Here is a 17,534-nt window from a genome sequence, read left to right on the forward strand (position 1 = left end):
CAGAAGGCAGATGCATTTTCTCCTCTTGCACAGTTAAGACAACTAACATGGAACTTTTGCTTTTCTTTTTAATAACCTTTTGAAGGAGGGCTGTTTTCTGTATAGCCTTTGCAAGCACAGAGTTTTGCAATTCAGAAATACCCACAAGTCTTAAGTATTTATTAATTCAGCAAAGATGATTACTTTTGTTCGTGGCTGGAAGGGATTCATTCAAACCACAACCTCCAGATGTCCCAGGGACTGTGGTTTGCCTGGAGCTGTCATGGCGAGGGAGAAGAGAGAACATGATGCTTTGGAAAGTAAATACAGAGTTAAAGTTCTTATATGGGCAGCACCATTTTGAGGGAACAGGCAGGATCCAGTCTTTTGTTTAATTACAGAAAAATCAAAACACCACGAAAAGCAAACAGATTTGTTACCTTGTCAATTACTTGACTGATCTGGTCCTTGCTGACCAGACTTCACTGACTTGACTGACCCTGCTGATATCTGTGTTCAATGCTGAGCAGCAAATATTGAAGAGCTGATCGGTCACTTATGCCTGAGGAACAAACAGTGTGAAAAGCTTTTTTCCTCGCTGTACTTTGTGAGAAGAGACCTGTCAGCCTGCCAGAAAATAAGGTAGAAATAGCACAAGTGAGGAGCTTTGAGAGAGCTGCTGTGATAGAGAATGAGGAAGAGGATGAGCCCCACTCCACATCTGTGTCTCCATGCCTGACCTGCAGCAATGTAAATCTCTTGATTTAAGGATTTCATCATAGAATCATAGAAGGGTTTGAGTTTGAAGGGACTTTAACGATCATCTAGTTCCAACCCCCCTGCATGGGCAGGGGCACCTCCTACCAGATAAGTTTTCTCAGAGCCCCATCCAAACTGCCCTTGAACACTTCCAGGGATGGGGCTTCAACATCTTTCCTGAGCAACCTGTTCCAGTGTCTCAACACCTTCACACTAGAGAATTTCCTCCTAATATCTAACCTGAGTCTTCCCGCTTCCAGTTTTGATCCATTACCTCTTGTCCTCTCACTATAAGCCCAAGATGAGGTCTGCCCAGAGCCTTCTCTTCTCCAGAATTGGACACAGTACTCTAGGTGAGGTCTCACAAGAGCCAAGTAAAAGGGGAGAATCACCTCCTTATTTACTAGTTTGTTGTTGATAATTGCTGGTTTCAGCCATTATTTAAGTAAATCTGTGTCCATCCCTAGTTGATGAACTCTTGAGACTGGCTATACTACTTTCTAGTTAATTTTTATTGGCATATCTGTGGGTTCTTTTAAAAGGAAAACTTGGCAGCTCTGCTGAGGAAGGGCAGTTAGTGTTAAAGGTGAAGTGTTCCCAGAGTAAATGCTGAATTGTGGAATATATAGGCAAACTGGTGAAAACCACAGCCCTCTGCAAGGTCACTTACTCTAACTACTTGACTATACTTCCTCAGGTAAACAAAAAAGAGCCTCTTTTTAGTCCAGTGGGTGAATGAATTATTTTTTTTGGTAGGATTCAAATGTGCATACTGGAATTAAGACATGAAAAAGGGACTCTTTTTTTGGCTTTGAAAACGAAATTGCTTTTCATATTCTCCAAAGGGTACTTCAGGGATTTGGCTTCCCAGAACATGGTTCATTTTTACCATGTTATTGCCCTTTGGAGTCAGGTACAGTGATACTACATTTTGAGAAGTTATGAGTTTCCTTCAAAGTTTTCTTCAGAATATGAATTGCAGCTCTGTGCTTGGGTTTTCCAGTAGTCATGTAAAAAACTAAAATAATAATAATAAAAAATCCTCACCAACAATTTTGACAGTGACATATGAGACCAGGAAGATTGGAGCTGTTTTGCGTTATGTAATAAATGGTTAAAACAGCTTCTGGAAAAGGATTGTTCTGACTGGTAAACTGATATTTTTTGTAAACTTATTTCTGCCCCCTCAAATGAAAGGAGGCAAAAGCTTTCATTGTGTCTTTGTGACTGTCATTGCTGTCATGTGCAGCTCCACACTTCCCCTAACCTTTGTGGTGATTCTCTGCTGTTGAAGAGGAATGAAAAGGAAAGTAAGGTATGCCAGCGTTTAAGACGTTTTCTAGCATAAGCCAAAACTAGTTTGCTTGTGGCATATGATTCTCAGGAAATATTTAAGGGAGGAAGGGCAGGAGAGATAAGAGGTTCATTCAGAAAAGACAAACCGTGAATTATTTTCATTACAATTTGAGAGCTGATCAGCAAGGAGTAAATGTTCATATTTTTTCTGAAAAGCAAAGTGATGGTCCCTGCTCTTTAAGTTAAATCAAGGGGGAAAAAGCATGAATTATGAACTTCAGCGGAGTTCAGGAGCAACTGAGTATTTAAAAAGTACGTATATTGATGCTAAATATTGCTATTGGAAGCAATGGTAGAACTCCACAGACAAAACATCCCACAGTTCAGATCTGTATCCAAACCTCTTTCTTGAAAGCTTGGCCTGGAAATATCTCAACAATTAAATCATAAGATGCTTTACGTTTCTCATTCCCCAGCTGGGAATCTGGAAAGTGTAATGTTTAAAATGACTGTTCACTTTGTTTCTTGGAAATGGGAGCAAGTTTCATTAAAAAACACCTGTTTCTTTTTTTTTTTTTTTTTTTTCTGAATTGGTTTCCCTATTGCATATAGTTACCAGATGGTGACACATAAGCTTTTTCCATTGTCTTTTTGTTTTGGTACAAGAGATGCCAATTGTCCTATTTTGACTTTGGAGTGTATTAAGCTTTGTTAATGCATCTCAGGTAATTGTAATCCTGGCTTATGTTCCTGAATTGTGGCAACAGAGTTGGAAGATTTTAGTTCATCAGGCCCAGAGCATAGTTGTACCTTTTCTGTTAGCTCTGTGTTTCTTCCAAAAAATAGCCTCCCAAAATCCGAAACCTTTGGGCTTTTTAGTGAATACTGAAGTATTAGCAGGGAACATGACAAAACAGCTACTCTATGTTGACTGCAGTATGTGAGCAAGCTGCTCTTCTGTCTTTAAAAATTATGGGGTTTGGAGTAGAACAAATAATATACAAGTAAAGCAAGGACATTTCCCCCCACCCATCATGGCTGTCAGTGAGATCACTGCCTTGTTGCCCTTTAGGGTGGAACTGGCAAGAAGCAAATCTATATACCAAGTCAAATCCCGTTTCCCTATCTTTGTAATTAAGATGCTATCATCTCTTAGGACATTTTCCAAGCAAAGTAACTTTGTTTTCTGTCAACCTGAATTGAATACTTGTGCACAAAAACAAATATTGGAAGACTCCCTTCATACTTTGTCCAAGCTGACAAAAGTATTTAGACCTAGGATGGTGGTGATATGTGTCATCATTTAAATGTAAATGTATAGCCGTTAATGTGGCAGTTGCTGTGGATTGTTCTAGTGGTTTATTGCTCCCCAAAAGCATTTTTGTTTTTGATAGGTCCAGTAATAAGATTTTACCTGCAGGAGAAGCTGCCTCCAGAAGCCTGTCCTAATCATGTTAGATGGTGAGCAGAGATGTTGCAGTCATTGATGTGCTGGCAGGGGAGGCTTGGGACCTGGGCTTGGTTTGTCCTGTTAAAATTGGAAACACTGAATCTAAGCTATGGGGTCACAGTCATTTAATGGTTTGAGAAGTCTCGTTGTGCTTCTGCCTTAGTGGCTCATTTTGGTGTCTGTTGAGAGAGTGTGTGGGAGCAGTCATTTCTCTTGCATCTGTCACCTCTGCATCTGAGCCTGGGATGTCTGTCTGCAGGTCTGCCTACGGGCTGTGAGAGGCAGCTGAGGATGCGTTTGTGTTGCCACATGCCCTAATTAAAGCAGTGATAGCAGCAAGGTCCTCTGCTGCATGAGGACACCTGTATTACTGCTCAGTCACTTAATTTAGCAACAGGACAATGGGAGGCAGAGAAGAGGAATCAGTCTGAAAGCTACTCAGCGTTTTCTCTGGGAGACTCAAGGAAAGGATAATTGCTCCGTAGAGGGAAAGAAATGACAGATTTTTAGTACAGATATTCAGAAAAATGCTGTTCTGACCCTACTTTAGCCTGGGTGTGTCCCTTCCCAAAACATGAAAGAGTAGTGAGATGATGTTACTGAGGAAGTGTGGAGATAATGAAAACAAGTTAAAGGTTGATGCATTTCTTTCTTTGATGAATGCAATAGGAGGAATGCATTTAGTTTTGTAACATTTCTGCTGGGCTATGCAATGTCCTTATTTTTATTATTATTATTGCACCCTTGCTTTTGTTTTGATCTGCATACATCTTTTGCTTTCAGTATTATCTTACAGTTTTGCTTGCTGGCTTGTGTGACCCACTACCTCTGCTGGAAGAAAAGGATTTTTCTACTGTGACTTTGTGCCCCAAACAGTCCCAGTTCTCCAGCAGAAATGGGTTGTTATCTGGTTTGGGAGGACCCCAATTCTGCCCTGCCATTGCTGGCATCTGTCCTGCAGAGAAAAGACCTAGTGTATAAAATGTAGCTTGGTTTCAGAACAGTGCATGGCTGGCTAAGGGGCCTGTGATAGCAGGGTGCTGAACTGGATGACGTGTCCTGTTCTGTTCTGTTACCTTGGCCATAGTTGTTAGTTCTGATCCAGTTTGTAATTAAAAGTATTGTCAAAATAGACTAAATCACTGATGATTCTCCTCTGATGTCCAGTTGTGAGAGGTGGCTGGTACCAGCTGGTGGCTTGGGAAGGAGTAAAACATTCCAAAGCAGGTGGCCATGGGGGCACATTCTTCCCAAATGCAAAGTTTTATTAATAGGTTGAAACATTAAAGTCTCTTGCGTTTTTCTTTTCTCAAATCTCATCTAAAGTAATTTTGATTAATTTTTTTCCCTGCTTAGAATCGTATTATAATAACACCCTCTTATACCAACTATGCAAATGTTCTTTTTTCAGTGTAGTGAGAATAAGGTGTGTAAATGTAATGCTCCCAGTTCAGGTTCCCATAAAACCCCTTTGGGAGGATATTCTAGAGGGAAATTAAAGATTGGATTCTAAGAGAGGCACTTTTTTTGTTATTATATATTTGATCCAGTACTTGATATATGAGAATGTTTACAATTTCTATGCTATCTTCTGTATCTGTTTGCAATAGAGGTACCTCTATCTCTTTGTTTTGTTCATCTCTTCAGTGAAGTATGAAATCCCTAATCTTCTTAGTTCATTCAGGGAGACCTTTCAATAACTGCAGTAATTTTGCTGCATGTGTGTCTAGAAATCTTCACACAAGAGAGTTCAGATTAGGACTGGCTTCCTTTCCTTGCATAGGCAAGCTATTGCATAGATAAAAGAACTTGTGTAGCAGCTCTGAAGCATGTTATTCAGGCCACGGACAGGTATTGTTTCTAGATTTGAAAGGCAATACATGATCCAGACAAGTCTGCAAGAGCCTCTGGTTTTAATTAGTTGTAAATTTCCTGAACACCTCTCTCAAGTCATGGAAGCAATTTAACTGCTATTATCAACCTCCTAGGATTTTTCTTCCCTGCCTTTGTATAGGTCTCTCTAGCTCCCCTAGCTCTGCAAAGGGCAGCTGCAGAATTGTCAGAGCCAGCTGGTTATCAGGGTACGTGCCCACCCAAATATCTGAATTGTGGCAGCAGTGTCAGGCCTTGCCTGCAGCTGGATGGTCCCTCCTGTCCTTCCAGCTCGGGAAGGACCTGCCCACTTCCACAAGCAGCCCCTGCACCTCTTTTCAATGCAGAGGTTTAGCAAGGCAGCTTGCTCTCTGATGCAGACCCGTGACAGGCACCCTGGCACCCAGGCTGCCTGAGATTAAGCTAAGACACCTGGGCTGCCTCTGCTGGTGTCCTCTGCTTTTCTTCTTTTTCCCTGCATCTTGGAAAGGACATTATGTTACCCGCGTATCTGCTGATCTACTAAGGATGTGATCACAGTTTGGAGCTCATATTGAACATTTCTTAAGCCTGTTATCTCATTGTTAATTTAAGTGGCACATGCTTTCATCTAATAGATGCTGTCTTTTAGTTAAGTATTTTCTCCTGTAGCTGTAAAGGGATGGTATCTTGTGAAATCTAGTTTCTTTCTACTGAGGCTCATCTGGAAAAGGAATATCTAAAATGACAAATTAACTTTTCAACACAGGTAATATAGTCTGTATCTTTTCACTGACGTCACCATCCCCCTCCTTATCTCACAATATTTCTTTACCTGTTTCCCATCACAGCATACTTAAAATGAGCTACCTTGCTTCTGCTGCACCACTAGCTCCTGAATTTAAACTTGGATAACAGGTTGCTGAGAGCTCTGGAAGATTGTGAGGGTCAGTAGTGGTGTGTAAAACAAAAAAACCCTACATGTTGTTCATAACTCGAGGAAGTGGGACTCTGGTGGACTCAAGATGAGGGACAGTCTCCTTTTAGCACTGCTATAGTAGATATGGCATTAATTTAATAGTTCTAATGTTTACAAATTAGAGGCACAAGTTTGCATTCCACATGGTGTCTTCAAAAATGCTGAGAAAAACTCAGCTGTGTACCACGTGTGTCATGTTCAGACACTGTGAAGTATCTTTTGACCTCCCTGAACAGTGTGCAGGGCAGCTGGACTCTAGTTATTGCTGGAAATGGTGCACACAGGAGCACAGACTGAGGGCAGTGCAGCCACATGCCTTGAGAGCTTGGCTGTGTTATGAGTTGTTGGATCATACAGCATCTTTTGGAGGTAATTCTCTGATTTCCCATTTAGCAAGGTTTCTGCAGCTTGATAATTCCCGTATGTGAATTTTGGAACAGGCTGGAAGTCATTCAGTTGTTGCAATACAGAGACACTGGTGGCCAGCCATATGCAGACAGAATTACAAAGGAATGTTACTGGGCAGAAGTTCCTTCTTTTTCTAACCAAATGGATTTAAAACTTTCAGTATGACAGGGCAAGTAGTGTCTCTCCTGCTGTGGTTATTTTGCAGTAACTCCTTACTGTCCTTCTTTTTTATTGTGAACCAAAGACCAATCATACACTCAGCACTCCAGCTGCTGCTGGAAAAAGTAGGGCTTGGTTCCACCTGCTCAGCATCATACTGATCAAAGGTTGGTGCATGTTTGAGAAGCCCTGGATTAAAATTGTCCTTGTCTCTTCCAGCTTCTGTGGTATTTTAGGCTTTGTAAAGTTCAGGGCTGAGAAAGCAAACCCAGGAGCTTCATATAAAGGGGTTTGTCTCTGGATCTGTGTCCTTACTCTGCAATCTGCACTCAGAGCTGCTCTGATTTGCCCATGCACTGACAATTGGCTCCTTTCCATGAGGCACCAGAGAGCTTACAGATGTTCAGGGTGACTCTACTTGCAGCCCATTAGATGCTTGAACTGCTGTTGTGAGCAACTGAATGCAGCTCCACGCAGTAACCTATGGCTTTGCTACATTTATGGGTGCTTTACCAGGTTTCTGGGTTCCCAGCAGCTATTGAGCATGCAGAGGGCATCTCTGCAAAGCATGTGTGTTGAGTCCAGCACACAATCCAGTTCTGTCTGCTCACCATGCACAGGAGGTAAAGTCACATTGTGGTTGGATGGCTTCTGACCTTGAGCATGATGATAGATAAGTTTACCCCTGTGGTTGTCTCACCCATAACTAGTTACTGGTATTCCTATTACTTCTCCATATTTTTCCCACATCAGTTCATATGACAATAGTACCTTTTCTCACTCTTGGAGGCTATTTAAAAAGGGAGGAAGGGAGCATGCTTCAAAGCTTTCAAGCAGCTTTTTGACAAGGGTAGAGTGTATTTTACCTCAGGGGTTGCATATAGCCCACATAAGACTTTTCACCACAGATCATTGTATCTCAAGTTGACTTTTTAATTGATTTAGCTTCTCTATCTGTACATTGCCAGACATGAACTACTAGCCTTTGGACAGAGTCCAGGGTGTAATGGAAAGTTCATTGAAACTCCAGCAGCAGTTGTTAAACCTAAGTGAATTTCAGCCCAGCAAATTTCTTCTGAATAATTAAACAGCATTAAGCAGATGATGGATTTGAACCTCTGTCTGTAATATTCAGCTTTGTTTCAATTAGGCATGGATTCATTAAATCCTTGAGGGTTTTGGTGTTACATTTTGGGATTATTTTTTTTTTTGCTTCTTGTGATGGATAACTGCACCTGGAAACCCTTGGTAGATGTTTTGGCATCTGCCACTTATCACCAGCACAAGCTGCTCCATGTGGCATTCAGATCTCATCAGTTTCTGGTTTTCAGGAGTAAATTCTCCAGTATTTATTTCTCATTTTCCCATTTTTGCGTAACATTCAGAGTTATTAACCTTTACTTTGATATCACTTTCTATCAGTACAACTGCTGTACTCACAGTGAGGGTGTAGTGCCATGGCAACAATACGTTATCTGCAGTCTTGCCAATGAGTAAGATATGGTGAGAAATTAGTACATTTATCAAAATCTGATATGACAGAGCTGAGCAAAGGACCTCACTATCCTGAACCTCCTCTTTTAGCAAGACCTGCTGTTCTAGTTCATGTTGGTTATGATACTCAGACACACTCTCTCCTGACTGCTTCCAGTGATGCCTTGTTAAATCTACAGATGTCTTAGCACCTTAGAAAATATTTTTAGATGTACTATAATCTCCAAGCTATATTTGGTAGTGACAAATGGAAAATGAGCTTTTTTTTTTTTCCCTTCTGTTACTATTCCAGAAAGGTACTTTTCTGTGATTTCAGAGTAGGAAAGAGCATATAAATGGAAATGTCCCAGACTGGGATATGTGAGCATGTGTCAGATTTGCACTGTGTAAAACTAAAAGAGCTCTGCACTTCTCTGCTTGGTGGTGTAGACTGAGGGGTGTACAGCCTTCAGGGTGCTCTCTTGCATCTTCTCTGCCCAACATAGTCATTGGTGGAATGGGCTTTAAGGTGCAATGTTTACATCTAATTCCAAATTCTTCTAAATGTTGGGTGTTCAGAATCAGTCAGTTTATAGCACTTACGTTTATGGTGCAGCTGGTACAGTGCTGGATTAGGAGGGCTTCTACCTCTGTACCTCTCTCTTCTTTGACGCACTACCTCAGCCATCCAGACTGGTGTGCCTTTCAGGGCACGGCAGCTTTCAGGCAGTGCAGGACTCTGGGTCCTGCTCCCAGGGTTTCTGGATATTTGGGTAATATTAGAAATGTTGAATCTTTGGTTGAATCTAGCAATGATTAAAAATTGTTAACATGGATTTTACAGTACACAAATTGGTATATGTTCTTAATGGTCAGGGTTTGGCTAGAAACTCTTGGAGAAGAATCAAACTGGGACAGTCTGCTACAGACTTATGGACACAGTTTGAAAGTTTTCAGTGAAATTAGTACCAGTGCTTAGTCAAATTATGTTTGCTTGTTGACCCCTCTTATTTAATTAGTCCCTACTTCACTGAGCTGCTTCTACTTGCACGCACTGAATCAGCTATTTCATATTGTTTTACCAGTCGAATGATGGAAGAGGTTGACACAAGAGATGTTTTCTTTTCCATGTTATAAAGCTATTTCTTATGATCTGTGCAGAAATAAATTGTTTTGTTGCATCTCAGTTGTCTAAGACTGAGAGAAAGCATGTGTGGTATTCTAAGATCAAATATTAGGTGCAGCTGAGGAGCCAGAAAATCCCCAAGGTGTCCTTACCAGGTGTGGGTAAGTATCCAAAGTTTGGGTGTTTGTCTGTACTCTTGAGGTTCCCGCATCTCTGTGCACTACACAAGCAGATTTCACTGTTTTTCTGCTAGAAATGTTGTAGCCTCCTGCTCTGTGTTCTGCTCCTTTTCTCTGGCCTCAAGGCACCCAGCACCCTGAGGGAGCCTGTGTGCACATGTGCTTGTTGTGCTCCAAGCAGTGTGAATGAACCACTGGCCCCGTGTGCTAGGTAAATCATAGACACATCCTCATACAACAGCCTGTCAGCAGGAGTAGTATCCTTCACCCTGCCCGGTTCAGGAGAGAGTGGTGGGTGTCCAGTGCTGAGCTCCAGGGAAGTAAACACCAGGGCCACCAGCCTAGACTAAAGACTAAAATCCAGTTCTTGAAATTCCAGGCTCCAGCCTGTAGGGCCTGTTTCCTCTCTAAGCATGTGTAAGGTCTTAAAAAAACTCCATAAAATCTTAATTTAGAGCAGGATTCAAGAAAAACATTGTATTCAATTAATTATAGATGAACTATAATTATAAAACACAAACGTTGCTGCAAAGCAAGCAAATAAGCAGAAAGGATTATTTGTTGTTTAATGTAGCAGAGGAAGGCAGCTGAGGAAGGCATACGTCTGTCTGACACCTAGCAAGTTGTGCGAGTCTATTTGTTAATCTTTTTAACTTTCCATTTTGTTAGGATAGGGTTTCAAGAGCAAATAGAGTGAATGAGATATTAAGTCTGTCACCCTGAATCGCTTTCCTCTGAGTTATGTGCAAAATCACTCTATGTCAGAGAATTATAATTATGAGGAAAATACTGCCTGTGTAATTGTGTGCTTTGTTCAGAAGAATCTGAAATCCATAATTATCTCTAGTATGCCATGGTGGTGTGTGCTGGCTCTTGATTTCTGCAGTAAGCAAAAGCATTGAAGGTTTCTCTCTGGGAGCAGTTCATGATGTAGCATGGCTGGTACCTGCAACAGTAGCAATATTATCCTTTAGGTCTTCTGTTCAAGTGAGGGATCCAGAGTAGCTTGGAATAGAGCACCCATCATACATTTATTTTTGCATCTACCTTGAACTTAAGCATTGATTGTGCAGGAAGGAACGGTGGCCATGGGGAACAGAGAGTCTTCTGAGCTGTTGATATGCCAGGAGAGGCATATCTAGCTGCTTTTGCAAAAAGCAAGTTGTAGCACATCTGGTGCTGTGCTCCATCTCTTACATTTTTGGTAGCCCACAGACATTGCTTATGATATCTGTGATGACCATGGTTCTGCAGGTTCTCTGACAAAAACAAAGGGTGCAGCTTTCTTTGACAAGAATTAAGCTGTAATCTGGTGGTGGTGATCTATTAGGGGACTATATGCTACTCTTAGCTCTACTTAATTTATATGGCCCTATAAAATTTGTGGTACCCTTCATGCTGTGTAACTTCACTGTGACATGAGTTGAAAATGTAAAGACCATAGTCTCTGAAAATTTTGGGTTCAGCAACAAAAGAAAGCTTTGAATCCATGGGTTGTTTATCTGGATTCATAACAATTTCTGCTAGAAAAAAAAACAACTGAAAAGTTCAGCTAGTTTTGTCCCATGGATCAGTGTTATTACTGCTGGAAGCAGATCTCCTGGAGAGAGGATATGCACAAATTAAAAAGAAACTCACTACAGGTCCTGCTCAAGCATTTCTGCAGTTCCTTATTGAGGCAGAGAGTACAGAGGGTCAGAAGGCAGACTTTTGCCTGATGGATTAGCAATAAAACAACCTGCTAGATTTGGATGCAAATTTTGGTTACTTTGCCTAAATTTTGTGTGCATTAGGGGAGAGGAACAAGGAGGATGCATAATTTTTTTAGAATTCTAGTAGCAATTTTATTTTCTTTTGCAGACATTTTTACAGTTACGAGCCAAGACTTAAACCTCCACATCTGTTTTTATCGGTCAGTCTAGTTTGCAGCTGAGGCCCCTTTTGTCCCATCTAATTTTATGGAATTTGTGATGCTGCATAAAGATTCTGGGAAGAAAAAATAGAAGGACTGAACAGACCTTCTGGCTAATGTGTACAATGACTCAGTCTATCCTTTATTTCAACTTCCATGAAGTATTTTCAGATACACTATTTACCCATTAAATGAACTATTTGTTTTAGCTTATGGGTAAAGTTTTTCCTAGTATTTTGATGTATTTATTTGGAACATGAAGAAATAAATCACAAATTAGAACTTAACAAATGCTTACATTAATCATCTGAGACAGTCTCATTATAATCTTATTCTGAGTAACTAGTTATCTGTAAGAAAGGGTTTCCTGTCCCTTGGATGCCAACTTACTTGAGGAAATCTCTCCTCTATGCTTGACAAGCAATTGGTAACCATAGTCTTCTGTACACAGAAACTAGACAGTTTCTTCATGGGAAGAAATGAAGTAATTCATGGCCATTACTGAATCTGATTTTACTATAATTTAGAGGGAAGAGCTCTTCCCTGGGTAGAATTTATTCTATAATTGCTTATTTCAGGATTTCTGTTGCTTTCCTTCAGAGGATCTGGCAAAAACTGCTGTTAGTGACAGGCCTGCAGCTTGCTTGCCAGGATTGCTGGGGCACATTTAATGGCAAACAAGAAACTTCTGCCTGGCCTTGGTTTTCTGTCACCAGCAGCTGCTTTGAGGAAAACAACATGGCAGCAAGTCCATGTAACTTTGCTGCTCCACAATCACCTGGATGAGATCCTAAATGCAAGAGAAGCACAGAGAAATTCAACCCTCCTCCACTGAGCTCTCTGCCCCTTCCTAGTCTCATAATAGGTCTTAATTTCCTGGGCCTTTCTATGCTCAAGACCAGTCCAAGGAGAAACCTATGCTTCTGCTCCCCGCCTATGCACTGTAGCAAAGCATCCTGACTCAAGTGAGATTTATTTTTTCCTTCTCCTGTAGTCATCCTGGAGGTTTTCCCCCTGGCCACAGATACATCTTACTCTCAGCTTTACAGTTCATTTGTGCTGGGAAGGATTTGTCCATCTTATACTCACTCCAGCCCAGGCTGATTATAGAATGCACAAGGAAAGGTCCTTTCAAAAGCAGTTTGCAGCAGTGCAATGTTAAAAGCCTGGCAGTGAAGAGGAGGGGAGCACAGAACAATCACTTTCTGCCTGCTTTAAAGGGATGAGGGGAGAAAGCACGGTGCCATTCTGACACTGGCCACAATAGCATGTTTAACAGTATCTTCTCAGGGTCAGTGACACCATTCTCAGCTGTTCCAAACAGCCTATCAATAGCAAAACCAGTGCAAATTGAATCTGGGAGAAGACTGAGTGTTGGTTGTTCTTTTTTCTTTCCCTTCACAGGTTTCAGCCTGGCAGACAACCAGATTCAACCATAGATGTTATTTCAGGCAAAACGCAATCCAGGATATGTGGGCCAATGTATGGTTTATGCTAATGGTGGCAGAGTGTTGCTGCTGAATGACTGTCTGCACAGCAGCTTTGGAGGAGTCCCTGGCCATCAAGGCAGGTGGAAATCTAAGGAGCCACTCAGTCAGGGGTCTTACTTTTACTGAAGAGGTTCTTGGTCCCATATTTTTTCCTTATTTACATTTGCAAGGTTCACTAGGTTGATCAGATTTTCCCCCTCAGCAACCCTGTAACACCAAACCTCTTTATGCAGAACAGGGAAGTAGATTTGGTCTGGTGTTGAGAGATAAGCCTTAGAGAGGCTGCAAATGGCTGAGAGAATAAACACTGCGGTTTGTTGGGTAAAGCTGCCAGTAAGACAGCCTGTTTTCTTCCATGGTCCTGTCCTCCTCTTCTGGTGGGAAGTGTTCTTCATTGCAGCCAGAAAAATTTTCCTTTTAACAGGCATTTCTCCATTCACTTTCCAAAATCTACTTTTTCTTCTTTACCCTTTATCTTCAATTCCTCTCAGTTACCTCTGCCAGGTGGGCAGCAAGCCATCCATCCCAGTGTTTCTGAAAGGTGTTCATGTGGTAGGTGCCATCCTCTTTCTTTTTGAGATAGTATTTTTACATTCTGCTGACACCTGCAGCACCCATCTGACTAAACTTTCCCCCAAGGAGAGGTTTTGTAATGTTCTGAGTGGTTTTTAGAGTTGGTTCTGAGTGTTATTTGGAGTTTAAAACCACTCAGTGAGGCATAGTAAGAAATGAGGGTGCTTCTCATTCTATCAGCTGTGGAGATCAGTGTTTTAAGAATCCTGTTCTGCTTTGCACCAGTGAAAACTGAAAGTAACACCAACTACAACAAAGCTGTATAGAAGGTAAACAGAAATCCAATAATGAGATGAAGGTTTTACACAGAGAAGCAAAATGCCAGGTTGCAAATAAGGCAATAGGGCTGCAAAGCCCTATGAGCCATGTGAACAATTGGTACTGTCTGTGTTATGGAACAAAGTAGCTTTACAAAGGCTGTCTGTAGTGTGTTTGAGATCACCGAAACTGGCTCTATGGAAATTTCTGTTGTTAAACTGCAAATTCAGCCTTGCTGCATGATTGTTGTGGAGGGGACGAGACTACTTCTCTGTATGATGATGGTGAATGGGAAGAAACTACGTGTTACTGTCAAAATAACCCTCACCTATAACTTTTCCTCTCCACAGGTGCCCCTGGTTGACAAAAGCCATCTCCCCAGCCATCCCAGTGTACAATGGGCTCGTGTTCTTGTTTGTACTGGCAAACTTCAGCATGGCAACTTTCATGGACCCTGGAGTTTTCCCACGAGGTAACAGAGAATGGGATTGTTGGGGGGGTGGGGAGGGGGCAGGATTTGAAAACGCAAGCCAAAGGAGGTGTCAGGTATCCAAATACAGTTAGCTGACTAATCTCCTTTTTTTTCTGGTATTCTTTCCTGTATAATTCATTTATTTATTTATTCTACTCAGCTGGAGTGGGATGACAGTGAAATGCTGGATACCCTCCACCTCTCTTCTCAGCTAGATGTCAGGTGTCTTTGCACTTGTTCAAACTGGCAGTTGAGGGCACAGGGTTGTGTAGAATGATTCTCCTTGAGTAGCTCTCCTGACTGATGAGTTTGTGATTGCCATCCTCTGTGTCATGCTGGCACATTGAATTTAAGTCACTGTCTTCACAATACCTAGTGGAGCGTGGTGGAGGGGAGAGGCTGAACTTTCTGAAACAGCTTCATCAAAGCAGACCTTCCAAAAAGCCTTAAAACAAATGCAAAAATATTGAATGCTAAAATAGATAATGATCAAGGCTTGCCTTATAATGTCTAAAAATGTACACATTTAGAAAGATATGCCTGCTTAAATTAGTACTGATTCACAGCTGATTAAATAGGGTAAAGATTGCTCAGCATCTGTAATGGGAACCACAGTGCAGCTATCTCTTTTAACACATCCTAATGAGAGAATTATCACCTTGTTTTATCCCCCTTCTAATAATTACTCACATGCAGTTTGCAGCAATGACTGCTCTAGGCTAGTGGATCTGTGCTGTCTGCAAGCTGTGCTTTCTCCCCTCTGTTCCCTGAATTTAGGATCTATTTTGAATTGCTACCTGGCAAGAACAAGGTACCTGCCCTGCTGGCTTCCCTGAATAGCAAGTGCCAAGTTTCTCCAGGTGGCAGTTTCTAATGATGAGAATTCATCTGCTGCTCCTTTCAGCTGAAGCTTTTGAACCCCTGTTAAGTGCTGCAGCACTCCAGTTAAGGAATAACTGTATGTGAAGTCAAACTAAGGCAAAGGCAAAATTCAGTCATTTGTGCAAGATTCAGTGATGCAGTGTCTAGGTGCCTAAAGGTACAAATAGAAGCTTGTGAGATTTTTAGAAGAGCTTGAGTGTTTGGAGGCTTTACAGAGTTTCCTGGACTTCTGAGTTCCTCCATCTCAGTAGTGGTGATTAGACACGCTCTGCCTGTGAAGGTATCAAAAGCATCTGAGCTCTTTGCCTGTGGCAGGAGGAGGGCTGGAATAAAGTTGTTCAGTTTTGGAAATCTTAGTCTGGGAATCAAATATCTTTGTGCAAGCTAGTTCCCTCAGACCAGAACCTGCAGTCAGACTCTCCACCATGCCCTGAGTGATCAGTACTGAGTGTGTTACAAATTCACACCTTCTCTTACACTTCTCTAACATCCTCTTGCAAACATTGATTTCAAAGGAGAAAACCTCAGGGATATTAAATGGAAACTTTGAAACTTTGTCACCCTCCCTGTCTCCCTTATCACGAGGGAGTCATGAGCAAAGCAGAAGAGGAGTTTCCCACAGCTCACCCTTCTTCTGTCTCTTTCTCTTAAATTGTGGCCTTGACCTTGTGTCTACGCTGTGCATGTGCTTGGCTGGGGAGAGGCTGGGAGCAAGGGGAGAGGGGAAAGGATAAGAAAAGGGGTAGAAGTTGTCCTGGAAGAAAGTGATGGAGTAGGATTTTAGATGTGTGAAGGAAGAAAACTTGCAAGGAAAAGATGGAATAGACTATAAATACGAGTGCTGGGAGGAAAAAGGAGCAGATGTTATTTCAGATCACAAGTGTGCATGCGGAAAATGCTCTTGCCGTCCCACGCCACCTGCAGAGATGCCAGCACAAGGAGTTCAAAATTGTAGGAGTGATTTAAAATGAATATGCAACAGATCTGTTTGCTTTCTGTTATTGAAATTAGGTTGTCTTCTTGGTTTTCAAGCTTTTTAGCACATTTCTGATAGTTACAAATTTACGCTTCACAAAATGAAATAACCAAATAAACAACGCAAAAGCTGAGATTCTAATGAAATCACATTATTCCTTTAAGGAAGCCACCAAAAATCTTAAACTATGTTATAAAACATGAAACTTGGCTGCCCTGTGTCAGTGAGTCAGAGTATGAGAATCTATGTAGTATGATACATTCCTCTGCCAATGTATTCTTCTGTTCACATCACTGAAAGCTGGAAATAAACACATTTCTAGCTATATTCTGTAAGTTGTATGTTCTGTAGCAGATAGAACTTGGGCTGTGGGTGGAAGGAAGTAAGCCCGGGTCATTCTTGTATTGTTGAAGAGGTCCTGAATCAAACCCCTAGATCCATTACTCATTTTTAAATCCTTTCTTAATTTTCTGACTCTGAATGTTTCCGGTATGAATCAGGATTGGCTCTGTGCAAGTGAGTTGCCAGTAATACACCAAAATGAATGAGAAGGAGATTAAGTATTAAATCACTGAAACTGGGGCTACCCTGACAAATCTGATTTACAGTCTGGGTTTGAGACTGGCAATGTTCATTGCTGGCTAATTATGGCTACCAACTACAAACTGGCTTCCAGTATTTTTGTTGTGAATCTATGCAAACTCTTCAAGCATGTGTCAGCTCTGCAAGACTAATGTGTTTATATGCATGTACATGTTTTTTTGTCTGCATAATCAGCTTTTTTTACAAGAGCTTAAATGGTTTGACCATTCTAGTGTCTTGTTTTCATTTGCCCACCTGTATTATACAGCATGGGCTAGTTTATGATAGTATTGAAGAACCCACAGAACCATGGTTGTAAATGCTGGCTAAGATTCAACCGGGAGTGTTCTGCAGCCCAGACAACCTGTTCTGACAGTCCATCACTTCCACCACTCTGTTATTTCTCTGACAAGCCCAAGAGCATATGCAGTCCCCCTGTATCTGAGGCACTGACTGGATATTAGCTTTTTTATCTTTACCGTCTGTTACTTCCACTAACATTTAATTTTGCATTGAGCAGCAGATGAAGATGAAGATAAAGATGATGACTTTCGAGCTCCACTCTACAAGAATGTGGAGATTAAAGGAATCCAAGTACGGATGAAATGGTGTGCAACCTGCCACTTCTACCGTCCTCCACGCTGCTCTCACTGCAGTGTCTGTGACAACTGTGTTGAGGTAACACTCCTGTTGATTATGTGATCTGTTGGGTTTGGCTCAGTAATGGGGT

General features: G+C 41.5%; 2 protein-coding genes across 4 annotated transcripts in view; both read left to right on the forward strand.

Annotated features, from left to right (window-relative positions):
- The window catches only part of DGCR8 (DGCR8 microprocessor complex subunit), a 1,090,394-nt gene that overhangs the window by 111,536 nt on the left and 961,324 nt on the right, over positions 1-17,534 (forward strand). The window lies entirely within an intron of this gene.
- ZDHHC8 (zinc finger DHHC-type palmitoyltransferase 8) overlaps positions 1-17,534 on the forward strand; it is a 109,299-nt gene that overhangs the window by 71,143 nt on the left and 20,622 nt on the right. For all 3 annotated transcript variants that reach the window (XM_051633664.1, XM_051633663.1, XM_051633665.1), the window contains exons 2-3: positions 14,243-14,364; positions 17,325-17,482. In XM_051633664.1, coding sequence (XP_051489624.1) covers positions 14,243-14,364; positions 17,325-17,482 — 280 coding nt within the window. The remainder of the gene's footprint in view (positions 1-14,242; positions 14,365-17,324; positions 17,483-17,534) is intronic.

This window comes from Apus apus, chromosome 16, assembly GCF_020740795.1.
Source record: "Apus apus isolate bApuApu2 chromosome 16, bApuApu2.pri.cur, whole genome shotgun sequence".
Classification (NCBI taxonomy): Eukaryota; Metazoa; Chordata; class Aves; order Apodiformes; family Apodidae; genus Apus; species Apus apus.